The 15,287-nt window shown below is 45.3% G+C and overlaps 1 protein-coding gene across 1 annotated transcript in view; it reads left to right on the forward strand.

Moving 5' to 3' along the window:
- LOC127575302 (CUB and sushi domain-containing protein 1-like) overlaps nucleotides 1-15,287 on the forward strand; it is a 2,402,828-nt gene that overhangs the window by 2,385,937 nt on the left and 1,604 nt on the right. Inside the window, 4 exon segments of the mRNA XM_052025075.1 lie at nucleotides 10,670-10,844; nucleotides 12,308-12,420; nucleotides 13,075-13,159; nucleotides 13,378-13,516. Coding sequence (XP_051881035.1) covers nucleotides 10,670-10,844; nucleotides 12,308-12,420; nucleotides 13,075-13,159; nucleotides 13,378-13,516 — 512 coding nt within the window.

Here is a 15,287-nt window from a genome sequence, read left to right on the forward strand (position 1 = left end):
GAAACATCTTCAGAGATCTTCATGAAACATCTTCATGACAGGGTAGATATGGAGATGTTTCCACTGGTGGGAGAATTTCAAACAAGGGGACATCGTTACAAGATTAAGGGACGCTCATTTAAAACTGGTGTGTGTGTTCATGAGGGTGGTGAATCCCTGGAATTCTCTTCTCTGGGGGGTCATGGAGGCTGGATCATTGGGGGTATTTACGGATGTAGTAGATACACTCTTGAAAGATCCTGGAATTGTTTGGCTACTATTGCCGAGTTTATCGTCATCTGCACAAGTCCACGTGTGCACAAGTGCAACGAAAAGCTTACCTGCAGCAGCATCACAGGCACAGAGCATCAGATAAGCAGGCTCTTATCGTATCGTATCATGTCGTATCGGCTCTTACCACCAACCCCCAGCAGTGCGTTCCAGGAACCCACCACTCTTTGTGTAAAAAAAACCTACCTCTGACATCCCCCCTGGACCTTCCTCCACGCACCTTAAACGGGTGACCTCTGGTATTGGCCATTGCCACCCTGGGGAAAGATATTGGCTATCCAACATTTCCAGCAGTTGTGGTATTTGCCTTTTGCACTTGACTGGTTATAATCAAATTCTTTCCACACAGTAATTCCCCAGTACAAAATATCATACCAGCAATACTCTAAATGGAATAATGATGATAAAATGCCAATTACTGAATAATCTTCTTCTGACAAGTGAGATGAATTGTGTTTATTCCTTTACTGTTATGACTTGTTGTGCAATTTCTAAAAAACATAAATATTATAGACACTCCCCAAGCAGGTATCAGGAATGGTCCGAACAGAGGCATGATGTTTCTAAAACTTTATCTCATCAACTATTTATCCAGTCCCATTTTCTCTTCATCTCAAGACACTGATGCAGATGCTTCAGGTCCTCAACTGCACACTTGTTCTTTACGTGGGAGGTTATGTGTGTGGGTCAACGGGAGAGGGAAATCACAAGTCAAGGTCAATCCTTGACTTATTCAAGATGTGCACTTGCAGGATGGGTGGTTGTCAGAACTGGGGATCCACCATATTTTCATTCCTCCAGCTCTGGGATGAAGCTCCTAATATAGTGATATAGATGTTTATTTATTAGTCACATGTACATCGAAACACACAGTGAGATGCATCTTTTTGCATTGCTAAGAATGTGCTGGGGGGGCAGCCCACAAGTGTCATCACACTTCCAGTGCCAACATAGCATGCCCACAACTTCCTAACCCGCATGTCTTCGGAATGTGGGAGGAAACCGGAGCATCTGGACGAGCACGTTGGGGGGAGTAACATGACAGAACCTCAAAATCACTCAGACGGCAATGTTTGGGCAACTAGGAACAAGGCTGCTCACCTTGACAGTGATGCTTAATTACCTGAGAATGCAAACATTTTAAATAGTGATGGAGAAAGGGAACCAGCTTCAAACATTCTGGAAACCAAAGGAATGATTTTGGTGAAAGTTGGAAAACTGGTGCTGAGTGGTTGTGAAACTAATGAGGCATTTGTATGTGATGTTCTTGGGTAAATTGGTAAATTGTCACTTTTTATTATTATTATTACTATCACTTGTACCGAGGTACAGTGAAAAACTTGTCTTGCATACCGTTCATACAGATCAATTCATTGCACAGTGCATTGAGGTAGTAGAAGGTAAAACAATAACAGGATGCAGAATAAAGTGTCACAGCTACAGAGAAAGTGCAGTGCAGGCAGACAATAAGGTGCAAGGTCATAACAAGGTAGACTGTGAGGTCAAGAGTCCATCTTATCGTACTAGGGAACCATTCAATAGTCTTATAACAGTGGGACAGAAGCTGTCCTTGAGCCTGGTGGTACGTGCTTTCAGGCTTTTGTATCTTCTGCCCAACGGGAGGGGGGAGAAGAGAGAATGTCTGGGATTGGGTGGGTTGATAATGTTGGCTGCTTTACCGAGACAGCAAGAAGTATAGACAGAGTCCATAGAGGGAGGCTGGTTTACGTGATGCGCTGGGCTGTGACCACAACTCTCTGCAGTTTCTTGTGGTCCTGGGCAGAGTAGTTACCGTACCAAGCCGTGATGCGTCTGGATAGGACGCTTTCTATGGTGCATCAATAAAAGTTGTTGAGGGTCAAAGGGGACATGCCAAATTTCCTTAGCCTCCTGAGGAAGCAGAGGTGCTGGTGAGCTTTCTTGGCCACGGCGTCAAAGTGATTGGTCCCTCTTGCCGGTTGCTGTAATTTGAGATTGCTGAGAGGCACTAAATGACATTTGTGAGTATCCTGAGCTGATAAGCTGTGGAGCGTTGTGTGGGGTTTCTTGTTCCTCACTTTCACTGAAGGTGTGTTCCTCTGACTAACATAAGAAAGATTGATATCAGAGTGGCTCAGGAACCAAGTGAGAGGTACATATGTTCTTGGATGTTCATGTGGCAGAGTATATCCAGAGAAAGAAAGTTGTCCCATATTAGTATTGGTATTGGTTTATTATTGTCACATGTACTGAGGTACAGTGAAAAACTTGGCTTGCACACCATTCGTACAGATCAATTCATTACACAGTGCAGTTACATTGGGTTAGTACAGAGTGCATTGATGTAGTAGAGGTAAAAACAATAACAGTACAGAGTAAAGTGTCACAGAGAAAATGCAGTGCAATAAGGTGCAAGGTCACAACAGGGTAGATCGTGAGTGTCATAGTCCATCTCATCGTGTAAGGGAACCCTTCAATAGTCTTATCACAGTGTCAGAAGCTGTCCTTGAGCCTGGTGGTATGTGCCCTCAGGCTCCTGTATCTTTTACGTGATGCAAGAGGAGAGAAGAGAGAATGACCCAGGTGGGTGGGCTCTTTTAGGATGCAGAGATGGGCTGAGAAGTGGCAGATGCAGTTCAAACCAGATAAGTGTGATGTGGTTCATTTTGGTAGGTCAAATATGTTGGTGGAATATAGTATTAATGGTAGGACTCTTGACAGTGTGGAGGATCAGAGGGATCTTGGGGTCCGAGTCCATAGAACACTCAAAGCGGCTGTGCAGGTTGACTCTGTGGTTAAGAAAGCATATGGTGTATTGTCCTTTATCAATCGGGGAATTGAATTTAGGAGCTGTGAGGTATTGTTGCATCTATATAGGTCCCTGGTCAGACTCTACTTGGAGTATTGTGCTCAGTTCTGGTTGCCTCACTACAGGAAAGATGTGGAAGCCATAGAGAGGGTGCAGAGGAGATTTACAAGGATGCTGTCTGGAATGCGGAGAATGCCTTATGAAAGCAGGTTGAGGAAACTCGGCCTTTTCTCCTTGGAGAGACGGAGGATGAGGGGGGACCTGATACAGGTGTATAAGATGATGAGAGGTATTGATAGGGTAGATAGTCAGAGGCTTTTCCCCAGGGCTGAATTGGTGGCCACAAGAGGACATAGGTTTAAGGTGCTGGGGCGTAGATATAGAGGAGATGTCAGGGGTAAGTTTTTTATTCAAAGAGTGGTGAGTGTGTGGAATGGGCTGCCGGAAACGGTGCTGGAGGCGGATACGATAGGGTCTTTCAAGAGACTGTTAGATGGGTACATGGAGCTGAGTAAAATAGAGGGCTATGGGTAAGCCTAGTAATTTCTAGGGTAGGGACATGTTCGGCACAGTTTTGTGGGCCGAAGGGCCTGAATTGTGCTGTAGTTTTTCTATGTTCTATTGGTGCTGCTGAATAACTTGCTCCTTCAGCAATTCCTACAGCTCACAGCTTGTTTTAAAAGTTCAATAACAACTAAAAAAAATCCTTAAGGTATGAAATTTAATCGTATTTTGTCACCAAACTATCTTTACAGTGCAGCTGCCTAACCTCTTTAATGTTGGGTTGAAAACATTCTTGCTATAGGTTTGTCTGTAATGCATTGAGTTGTTTTACCATGTTAAAGGTGCTGTATACAAGTTGTGGTTGGTCAAGTCTTGTCAAGGTGTCCCAGAAAGTCTCCTGATGTGTTTCAGTGGGTCACTCTTGCAGCAGGCTGATAAACCTTCAAGTAATGCATGGAATTATCTGTAATGGCAAGTTTACTGCCTTATCAGCTGGTTGTTGTTAGGGGAGTGCAGTTCTATCCACCAGAATGCTGCACAGACTCTTTCATGAAGTCTGGGAGACAATTTAAATGGAAATCAGTCCATTAATGATTCCCTGACCTGCCTTTCTGAGGATCCTTCAATTCCTTTACAAAGATGGCATCTTGCACAAAATGTAAACCAAATTGACTTAGCAGCTTTCTTGGTGATATTGAAGTCTAAACTATCTGGAAAAAATCTTGCCCCAGAGAATAGAAGCTGCAATGAGAAAGCTTCAATCCCTCTCAGGAACAGGTCCGTGCCATTCCACCACTAATTCTGTTATAGGTTGAAATGGCATGTGCATTTTCCTCAATGATGTATGAGTTATGTAATCCAGCTGTTCCAACTCTCTCCACCCTGTGTCTGGGTCAGCTCCAGTGATCGTATCACACCTGGCATGGTAATACATCCCACTTGATAAACAAGGCCAGGGTTTTTCTCTTTGGAGAGTATTGTGTTCAGTTCTGGTCGCCTCATTATAGGAAGGGTGTGGAAGCTTCAGAGAGGGTGCAGAGGAGATTTACCAGGATGCTGCCTGGATTGGAGAGCATTTCTTATGAGGATAGGTTGAGCGAGCTAGGGCTTTCCTCTTTGGAGAGGAGGATGAGAGGTGACTTGATAGAGGTGTACAAGATGATAAGAGGCATAGATCGAATGGACAATCAGAGACTTTTTCCCAGGGCGACAGGGGCTAACACAAGGGGACATAATTTTAAGGTGATTGGAGGAAGATATAAGGGGGATGTCAGGGGTAAGTTTTTTACACAGAGTGGTGGGTGCATAGAACGCACTGCTGGTAGAGGTTGTGGGGGCAGATACATTAGGGACATTTAAGAGACTCTTAGATATACACATGAATGATAGAAAAATGGAGGGCTATGTGGGAGGGAAGGGTTGAATCGATCTTAGAGCAGGATAAAATGTCGGCACAACATTGTGGGCCGAAGGGCCTGTACTATGCTATGTTCTATGAACACATTAACTTCCCATTGCCTGCTCCATTGGCATAATGTACGAGTAGGTTTATGTTGCTTTGCATTATCAGAAAATTATGAGACTAGACCTAGGGGACATGGCCTCAAGAATCAAAAGAATAGATTTCGGACGGAGATGAGGAGAGACTGCTTTTCCCAGAGAGTAGTGAATCTGTGGAATTCTCTGCCCAGGGAAGCAGTAGAGGCTACCTCATTAAATATACTTAAGACACAGTTAGATAGATTTTTGCATAGTAGGGCAATTAAGGGTTATGGGGAAAAGGCAGGTAGGTGGAGCTGAGTCCACGGCCAGATCAGCCATCACCTTATTGAATGGCGGAGCGGGCTCGACGGGCCAGATGGCCGACTCCTGCTCCTGTTTCTTATGTAAAAGAAATGACTATTGATACTCTCTCAGAGCACCTTGGGTAGCACAGCGGCACAGTTGGTATAGCTGCTGCCTCACTGCTCCAGCGACCCCGGTTCGATCCTGACCTCGGGCGCTGTCCTTGTGGAGTTTGCGTGTTCTCCCCGTGACCACGTGGGTTCCCCCCGGGTCTTCCGGTTTCCTCCCACATCCCAAAGACATGCAGTATGGTGGGTTAAATAGCCGTGATAAATTACCACTAGCGTGGAGTTAAGTGGTAGAATGTGGGAGGAGTTGGTGGGGATGTGGGGAGAATGAATGTAAATGGGTGGTTGATGGTTGACACGGACTCTGTGGGCCTAAGGACCTGTTTCCGTTCTGTATGATGCCATGACACCGTGGGGGAAGAAGGATGTGGAAGCCATAGAAAGGGTGCAGAGGAGACTTACAAGGATGTTGCCAGGATTGGGGAGCATGCCTTATGAAAGCAGGTTGAGTGAACTCGGCCTTTTCTCCTTGGAGCGACGGAGGATGAGAGGTGACCTGATGGAGGTGTATAAGATGATAAGAGGCATTGATCATGTGGATAGTCAGAGGCTTTTTCCCCAGGGCTGAATTGGTTGCCACAAGAGGACACAGGTTTAACGTGCTGGGGAGTAGGTCATGTCAGTAGGAGATGTCAGGGGTAAGTTTTTTTACTCAGAGAGTGGTGAGTGCGTGAAATGGGCTGCCAGAAACGGTGGTGGAGGCGAATACAATAGGATCTTTTAAGAGACTTTTGGATAGGTACATGGAGCTTACAAAAATAGAGGGCTATGGGTAAACCTAGTAATTTCTAAGGCAGGGACATGTTCAGCACAGCTTTGTGGGCTGAAGGGCCTGAATTGTACTGTAGGTTTTCTATGTTTCTAAATACTTAAAGAGAGAGAAAAATACTAGTTTCCGACATTATGAGAAAAAATGGCCAAATGAACCATTATCGTTTGAAGTTTTGAAACTAAGAGATGAAATATTTTGCTTTCATAACAGATCTATTAATAGAGTTGCCCGCTCCAATTGTATTGCTGAAAGTTGCATGCGATTTGAAAATGCTTATCTCTTGATCAGCCTTGAGGATTTTATCGCCCCTGCACAGTAGATAATTAATCCTTGTAGTTGACAGAACCTAATGAGCTTGCTGTCGTTTTTCAGCTGGACCCAAGATAAACGGAAGATCTAAAGGCACTGATTCAGGATCCCACAGAACTAAGGCTCCAGGTGGGTGGTTATCTCCAATTAATTTAAACAACATTTGTTTTTTTTACCAGTGATGTACTCTTCCTAGTGGCCTCTCTAAATGAAAATGTTACAATTTGTGGATCAGTATGAATAAGTATAGCATTCTAGGCACTTGGTATTTGCTGTAATGGTGTTTATTTAGAAGAAAACTGTAATGTCAATTTAAGTTTTTAAAGTTCCCTTCTCCAGGTAGAAGTCAATAAAAGCATATTAGAGCGATTTTGTACGTAAGAAGTGTGAAATTTTGGTTGTGCAATGCCAACGGTCTAGTTAAGACGAGCAATGCACAAAGGCGCTTGAGGTACTCAGCGGGTCAGGCAACATCTATGCAGGGAAATGACAGTCGATGTTTTGGGTCGAGACCCTTCATCAGGACTGGGTGCTGCCACACCTATTTCTTCAGCAAGGATTCCCCACCCCCACTGACTATCCCTTCTCCCGCCTCAAGCCCTCCTCTGCTTCTTGGACACCCCCCTCTGACCTTCTGCCCTCTCTGGATCTTCTCACCTCTCATTGCCGACTGGACGTTAGCCGACTGGACGTTAACCGTCTGGGCTTCCCCACTCCCCTCACCCACTCCAACCTCACCCCCTCCAAACGTGCATTTCACTGTGTGTTTCGATGTACATGTGACTGATAAAAATATCTTATGTTTTGGATCCAAAGACCTACATCCTTGGGTTCGAAAGAAAGATGTTCAGAGAGGAAATTGTTACATCGGTAACCATTGTTGATGAACAATAAGATAAGACTTCTGTACGTCAGAACACACAGTGAAATGCATCTTCTGCGTAGAGTGTTCTGGGGGCAGCCCGCAAGTGTCGCCACGCTTCCGGCGCCAACATAGCACGCCCGCAACTTCCTAACCCGTACGTCTTTGGAATGTGGGAGGAAACGGGAGCACCTGGAGGAAACCCACGCAGACACACAGGGAGAATGTACAAACTCCTTACAGACAGCAGCCAGAGTCACTGGCGCTGTAATAACATTACCGTGCCTACCCCTATAGGGTATTTAGGAGTCCAGGTCCATAGTTCCCTGAAAGTGGCAACACAGGTCAATAGTGTGGTGAAGAAGGGATATAGCATGCTTGCCCTCATAACTTGGGGCACAGAACAAGAGTTGGGATGTTATGTTGCATCTTTATAAAAAGCCGGTGAGGCCACACTTGGAGTATTGTGTGCAACACACTCAAAGTGCTGGAGGAACTCAGCGGGTCGGGCAGCAACTACGGAGGGAAATAAACAGTCGACGTTTCGGGCCAAGACCCCTCACCAGGACTGGAAAGGAAGAGGGCAGAAGCCAGAATAAGAAGGTGGGGGGAGGGGGAGGAGCACAGGCTGGCAGGTGACAGGTGAGTCCAGGTGAGAGGGGGGAGGTAGGTGGGTGGGTGGGGGAGGGGGGATAAAAGAGTGATAGGTAGAAGAGGCAAAGGGCTGAAGAAGAAGGAATCCAGTCGGAGAGGGCAGTGGACCATGGAATAAAGGGAAGGAGGTGGGGAATAGATGGGCAGGTCATGAGGACTGGGGATGGGGAAAGAGAAGGGATGAGGGGGCCATGGGAATAAGGGAAAACAAAAGAGGGGAGAAGAGGGGAGGGTTTACTGGAAGTTGGAGAAATCGATGTTGAGGCCACCAGGTTGGAGACTCCCAAAGCGGAACATGAGGTGTTGTTCCTCCAACCTGCGCCAACGTGGCAGTAGCGGAGGCCGTGGATAGACACGCCACTGTGGGAGTGGGATGTGGAATTGAAGTGGGCAGCCACCGGGAGATCCCGGCCGTTGTGGCGGACGGTGCGAAGGTGCTCGACGAAGCGGTCACCCAACCTGTGTTGGGTCTCACCGATGTACAGGAGGCCGCACCGGGAGCACCAGTGTGTCCGAGTATTGTGTGCAGTTCTGGTCGCCACGCTATAGGATTATGCAGGCGAGACCGGAGACTGCATTCGCCAGGTTATTGTCTGTACTGGAGGACTTCAGTTATGGGGAGAGACTGGACAGGCTGGGATTGGTTCTCCCCCAAAGTGAAGGAGGTTGAGGTGACCTGATAGGAGTCGGTAGGATTATATTAGATAGGGTAGAAACCTATTTTCCTAGTGTGTCAAAAACAAGGCAGCGTAGTTTTAAGATGAGAGGAAGCAGTTTTAAAGAGAATTTGATGTTTCAGAGGCATTTAGACAGACACCTAAATAGGCAAGGAATAGAAGGTACAGTCCGAATGTGATTGGCATGTACGGACAAAAATGTTGGCAGAGACGTGGTGGGCCAATTCTGTGCTGTGACTTCATGGTTTCTCACAAGTGGGTTATTTTAACGTTAGTAAATTAGTGCAAAAGGGGTCCCACAAGAATCAGTGCTGGGACCAGCTGTTTGTAATCCATGTTAGTAACTGGAAGGAAACCAATAAATATTGCTGCTTTGGAAAGATTTGGATAAGAAAAAAAAACACAAGGTAAAATCCAGGTACGGCAGCAAGTAGTAAGGCAAATTGGTATTGGTATTGGTTTATTATTGTCACTTGTACCGAGGTGCAGTGAAAAACTTGCCTTGCATACCAATCATACAGATCAATTCATTACACAGTGTATTGAGGTAGTACAGGGTAAAAACAATAACAGAATACAGAGTAAAGTATCACAGCTACAGGGAAGTGCATTGCAGGTAGACAGTAAGGTGCAAGGTCATAATAAGGTAGATTGTGAGGTCAAGAGTCCATCTCATCATATAAGGGAACCATTCAATAGTCTTATCACAGTGGGATAGAAGCTGTCATTAAGCCTGGTGGTATGTGCTCTCAGGCTTCTGTATCTTCTGCCTGATGGGAGAGGGGAGAAGAGAGAATGTTCAGGGTGGGTGGGGTCTTTGATTATGCTGGCTGCTTCATCAAGGCAGCGAGAGGTATAGACAGAGTCCATGGAGGGGAGGCTGGTTTCCGTGATGTGCTGGGCCCTTTATCGTGAATGAGTGTCAGAGTAAGGAAATCTTGCTGTGGTTTTACCTTTGAGGCTATACCTGGACATTCTGGTCTCCTTTGTCTGTTCCTGCCCTTGGAAACAGTTCAGTGGAATCTTGATGAGGATGGGTCTATACTCACTGGAATTTAAAAGCAGAGGTGATCTTGGTGACACTCAAGACACTATGATGGTTAGACAGAGTATGAGAAGGTGTTTGCCCTGGTCAGTGATTTTAGAACTCAGGGGTACGGTGCATAGACACTCATTCATGACTGAGATCAGGAGAGATTCTTTCACTTGTTGTGAATCCTTGGGCTCTTCCATCTTCAAAAGCAGTGGTTGCTCAGTTGTCGAGTGCATTCAGAGCTGGGGAATGACAGATTTTTGGATTTCAGGGCATCTGGAGAATTGTTGGGTAAATGAAGTTGAAAGCAAGGATCAGCCATGATCTCATTGAAGGCTGAAATAGGCTTGAGAGTTCATACAATTCTTTCCTATACTGATGATTATACTATAGTAGTGATTAGAGTTTTCTTTTAGTTGGGCCAACACTGCAAGTTATGGAATAATCATTTTACATTCAATTAATAGGAAATGAGGGAGTGCGCTTATAAAGGGGTGTAGACAGGGTCAGTGTGCACTTTTTCCCAAAGTTGGGAATCAAGAACTCGAGGGCATAGGTTAAGGGTGAGAGGGGAGAGATTTAATAGGAACCTGAGGGGCAACTTTTTCACCCAGAGGGTGGTGGGTATATGGAACAAGGTGCTAGAGGAAGGGCTGGGCAAAGGTGCATTAACAACATCTAAAAGGTACTTGGACAGGTACATGGATAGGAAAGGTTTAGAGCGATATGGACCAAACACGGGCAAATGGGAATCTCGGTCAGTATGGACCGGTTGGCCAAGGGCCTGTTTCCGTGCTGTATGACTACAAACCTGAAAAGGAAGTCTTTAACAAACAAATGTCTCTGGATTTTTCTCTAATTTGGCGCTGTGATTTTCCTAATTAAAGATCTCCCTTTTAGTTCCTCCAGATGTATTCGCTCGCAACTCTGTTTGGAAGGGCTCCTACGAATACCTTGGCAAGAAACAGCCAGCGACGTTAACGGTTAATTACTTTAACAGATCCAGTGGTCGGGTGAATGTTACATTCATTGAACACAGCAGCATGGAACTAAAGCTATCAGGTAGGTTTCATTTCTTCATATTCGTGGAAATTGGGAGCAGCCAGGTGAAATTCAGAAGTTGAATCTCCGTGTTTGCTGTATTGTCCAAAAGGAACGTTTTTGCTTCTTTTCCCGGATCGAGGCATTGTTGGCAGGACCAGCACTTCCTGTCCGTCCCTAACTGTGCTTGGGGTGCTGATGGTGAGCCACCTTCTTGAATCACTGCAGATCTTCCGAAGAAAGTATCTGATAGTACTGTTGGGGAGATTATTGCAGGAATTAGACATGGCAATATATTCCTAAATCAGGATGGAAGGTGACTTGGAAAGGAAGTGGTGGTTTTTGGGTGTGTTTACTGCCCGTAGGTTGTTGGCAGTAGAGACTGTGGGTTTGGCAGGTGTTGATGGAGTAGGCAAGGCAAGTTACTGCAGTGTATTTTGTGAATTGGTACCTAGTAGCACTTACTCATTCATGACCATTTTGGGTTTTGCCAGTACCCTTTTAGCTCCAGAGTCCACCAAAGACTTGGTCCTAACAACTTAATTCCAGGAAATGAGGTAAGAATGAGAGGCCTTGACATCAGGACGCCATTTGGCCAAGAGTGGCATCAAAGAGAACATTCCAATGGTTGGCGTTATTCCTCTGACAAAGGAAGATGGTCGGCCTTATTAGAGGTCAATCGTCCCAGCGCAAGTTTCCCAGTGCAGTGTTGAGACTCAACCATCTTCAGCTGCTCCATCAATGACCTTCCTTCCATCTTAAGATCAGAAGCAAAGGTGTTCTCTGATCATCGCATAATGTTCAGTTCAATCTGCAACTCCTCAATGGATCAAGCACTCCACTCTTGCATGCAGCAAGACGTAGACAAGGTGGCAAGCAATATTTGTTAAGACAATGGTCATATTCAACATCAGAGAGTCTAACGTATAACCTTGAGAGTCAATGGAATTATTGCTGTTCAATTACCCACCACCAACATCCTGGGGGTTACCATGGCTAGAAGAACAGGTCAGAGGCTGGGTATCCCATTGTAAGTACCTCCAAAGCCTTCCCACCATCCACAAGTCTGAAGTATTATGGAATACTTTCCATGCAAGTCTTGATGTGAGCATCTCCAGCTGCACTAAAGCAGCTCAACACCAAGCAGGACAAAGGTGAATGACCCACCACCAGCACACGGTACCTGCAGTGTGTAATTATCCACCTAGCTTGTTCCAACAAAATTGACAAGGAGGACAAGAGCTTCAGGTGTCTGGAAACAACACTACCTGTGTGTTCCTTTCCCAGCTGAATCCTCTCTGGAATTCCCTGTTCATCCATATTGTGAGAGTACATTCACCAGGACTGAAGCAGGAGCTTCTTAAGGGCTAGTAATAGACACTGGTGACATCAAGATACTAAGAAATGAATGAATTGGCTTTAATTTACTTTTAGCGTAAATATCATCCACTTCAGATCCAACCATTGTGTGTTTCTGTTTGCAGGAATTTACAAAAGGGAAGAGACCCGACTTTACTTAAAGGTGTATCAGATTAAAGGACCTATTGAGATCTTTGTAAGCAAGTTCAGAAATGATAACTGGGCTTTGGATGGTCATGTAAGTACATCACTCCCTTCATACTGATCAGTACCTCAACTGTTTTGCAATTGGATCCAATCAAAGGCGAGCAGGATTCTCCTAACAATTCCAAAAACAAAGGCAGTCTTGATGCAGGGTCACAACACAAAATGTCAAAATATCCCTCTGCCTCCACCGATGCTGCTTGACCTGCTGAGTTCCTCCAATAGTTTGTTTCTTGCTCCAGATTCCAGCATCCCTTAATGGTTAAAGTGCTTTATTTAAAGTGGAGCTACACTCCGAAGACCCATTACATCACAGGCAGCGGTGAATTAATGTGCTGACTAGATATTACTGTATAGCCTCAATGCACTTGGGTCAGGTTTCCCACTCCTGATTGTCGTCTACCGTAACATCAGTCTGGACTCGTCCACCGTGATGTTGGGGTCCTCGAAGGTCACAGAAGCAGTCAACATTCAATGGCTGCATTCCACACTTTGCTGGGCATCAGGAGATGGTGGTTTCTCAGTGGAACGGGGTTTACACAGCTGTGTGTGCTGAGTGATCCCTTTCTGTGAATGAGATGCATGATTAAAAAATAGAAATCAAAGTAACCTTTTACACATAAAGTGCCATTATCAGTTCTCTAGACCTGGATCCAGACAGTCTAAAAGTGCTGAATGTTGCATTTAGGTATCAGCCGACCCTGAAGGAACCTTTGTCTATCAGGGATTTGTTCAAGGCAAAGACTTTCGACAGTTTGGCTTTCAGAGACAAGGTTTGTGACTGTGAGACACTCCTCCCTACCCTCATCCCATTTCCCCTTCTCCACTCCCTCCCTCTCCTTTCCAATCCTTTTCTTCCCTCTCCATGCATCCTCTTCTACGCCGACTCCGCTGCTCCCTCTCTCAAGCCCTTCCTGGCCTTCTCTACTCCCTCCACCTCTGATGCCAGCTTGTGATATCCGCCACACTTACTATTTTGTCTCCCTTTCAGGACCACCAGGGGGTTCACTGGACAAAGACAAGTCTAATTATTACTATGGTACAAACAGCAGTTCTGTAGCAGCTGCCATCTTGGTTCCGTTCTTTGCTCTCATCCTGGCAGGATTTGCCTTTTACCTCTACAAACACAGGTGAAACATTTACATCCTTCTCCTGCGAGCAAACAAACCTCATGGCACTTCTCGAGTGACAACGTGTATGATCTTGCTCTGTAAAATATTCATGCTAGTAAGTGCCAATGTGATTGGTCAGACTGTAATTGACAACAAACTTCCAGTTGATCTTACTTTGCAGTTTTAACCTTATTTTTAAAATCAAATAAATATTCTGTGCAGGATAACAAGAAGAATCAAAAGCATTTTTGGCAGGTCAAGAAGCTTGCTTCAGTTGATCAGAATGGGAAGTTGGTGAGATCTAGTACCAGAGCCTTGGATTAACTTCAGGGCTTTGTAAGGAACTTTAGGAGGACAGTAAGCTCACGCTCTCACACACACACAAAATTAGCGTTCGATTTCAATACTTAAAATGAGTAACTGGTGCAGGTGGACCGAAACTAGACTGGAGCAACACACAAAATGCTGGGGGAGCTCAGCGGGTCAGGCGGCATCTATGAACGGTCAACGTTTCAGGTTGAGACCCTTCAGCGTGGATGCTGCCCGTCCTGCTGAGTTCCTCCAGGGTTTTGTGTGTTGCTCCAGACTCCAGCATCTGCTGCCTTTTGTCTCTCCCAGACTGAGCTTACTCGCCACGCTGCTGCCTGTAGACCCCGCGTGCCTTATCTTAGGTAGGTCATTGCAGAGTGCCGCCTTCACATCATAACTGGGAGATGGTGCAGAAGCCCTTGCATTTACCCTTGATGGCTCTGCTTCATCCTTGGTCAAAGACATTGTCTCTGGAATGAGAGCAGTGTTTAAAAACTGTTAGAGTAATTAATTTATAAGTATCAACAAAATCACCTCATCCACTCTTGCCTCCGGAATCTGTGCACTCTAAATCCACTAAAATTAATGAATCCGCCGCAGGGCGGACCTTACAGACTTTGCCTGTTCACCAGGGAATTCCAGTAATTCTGAGCCCTGGTTCTGGCTTCCGACAAATGGAACAACCCCACACCCCCAAATCTGTCAATTCTCGGTCTTGCTTCACAATAGCCAGATAGTGTAACAGTTAGCGAGACGCTATTACAGCGCCAGTGATCGGGGTGCGATTCCCATCGCTGTCTGCTAGGAGTTTGTACGTTCTCCCCGTGTCTGCGTGGGTTTCCTCCGGGTGCTCCGGTTTCCTCCCACGTTCCAAAGACATAGGGGTAGGTTAATTTGGGTTTAAAATGGGAGGCGCGGAATCGTTGGGCCAGAAGGGCCTGTTACCATGCTGTAAATAAAATTAAAAAGAAATTAAAAAATAACATTTGACTTGACTCGCCCTCACCTGTGGGTAGGTTGAGGAGAACAGTTGGAAACAAAGATACATCTGCGAAGTTCGATCTTGTGATATGTAAGAACACGGCGTCAGTCCTGGACTTCATGTCATTGGATTTACTTGCAAATATTCTTCGGGAGCTTGTTTGCAATTAATTCTATTCATTGCTTTCAAACCAGAGAAAAAAAATCTTCCCAGTTACTGGTACTGCACAAGGAATGGAGGGGTAACTTTGTCACTCTGTTTCTGTAGTAGTTCTCCAACACTGCACCACGAATTCATTTGCCTTGAGGGCGAATTCCCACTTTAGTAGAAAAGTAAAAAAGGAAAACTTGAATTGAAGTAGCGGAAAATCAAATCTATACATTACTCAAGCTTGCGTACCAAGTTCTAATTTCAGGGTGTGATTGTGTTCACAGTTTATATTACATTAGCTATTCTTAGTGTTAACTCAAAGTCAAGTTTATTGTCACATGCACAAGT

This window comes from Pristis pectinata, chromosome 10 (assembly GCF_009764475.1).
Source record: "Pristis pectinata isolate sPriPec2 chromosome 10, sPriPec2.1.pri, whole genome shotgun sequence".
NCBI lineage: Eukaryota > Metazoa > Chordata > Chondrichthyes > Rhinopristiformes > Pristidae > Pristis > Pristis pectinata.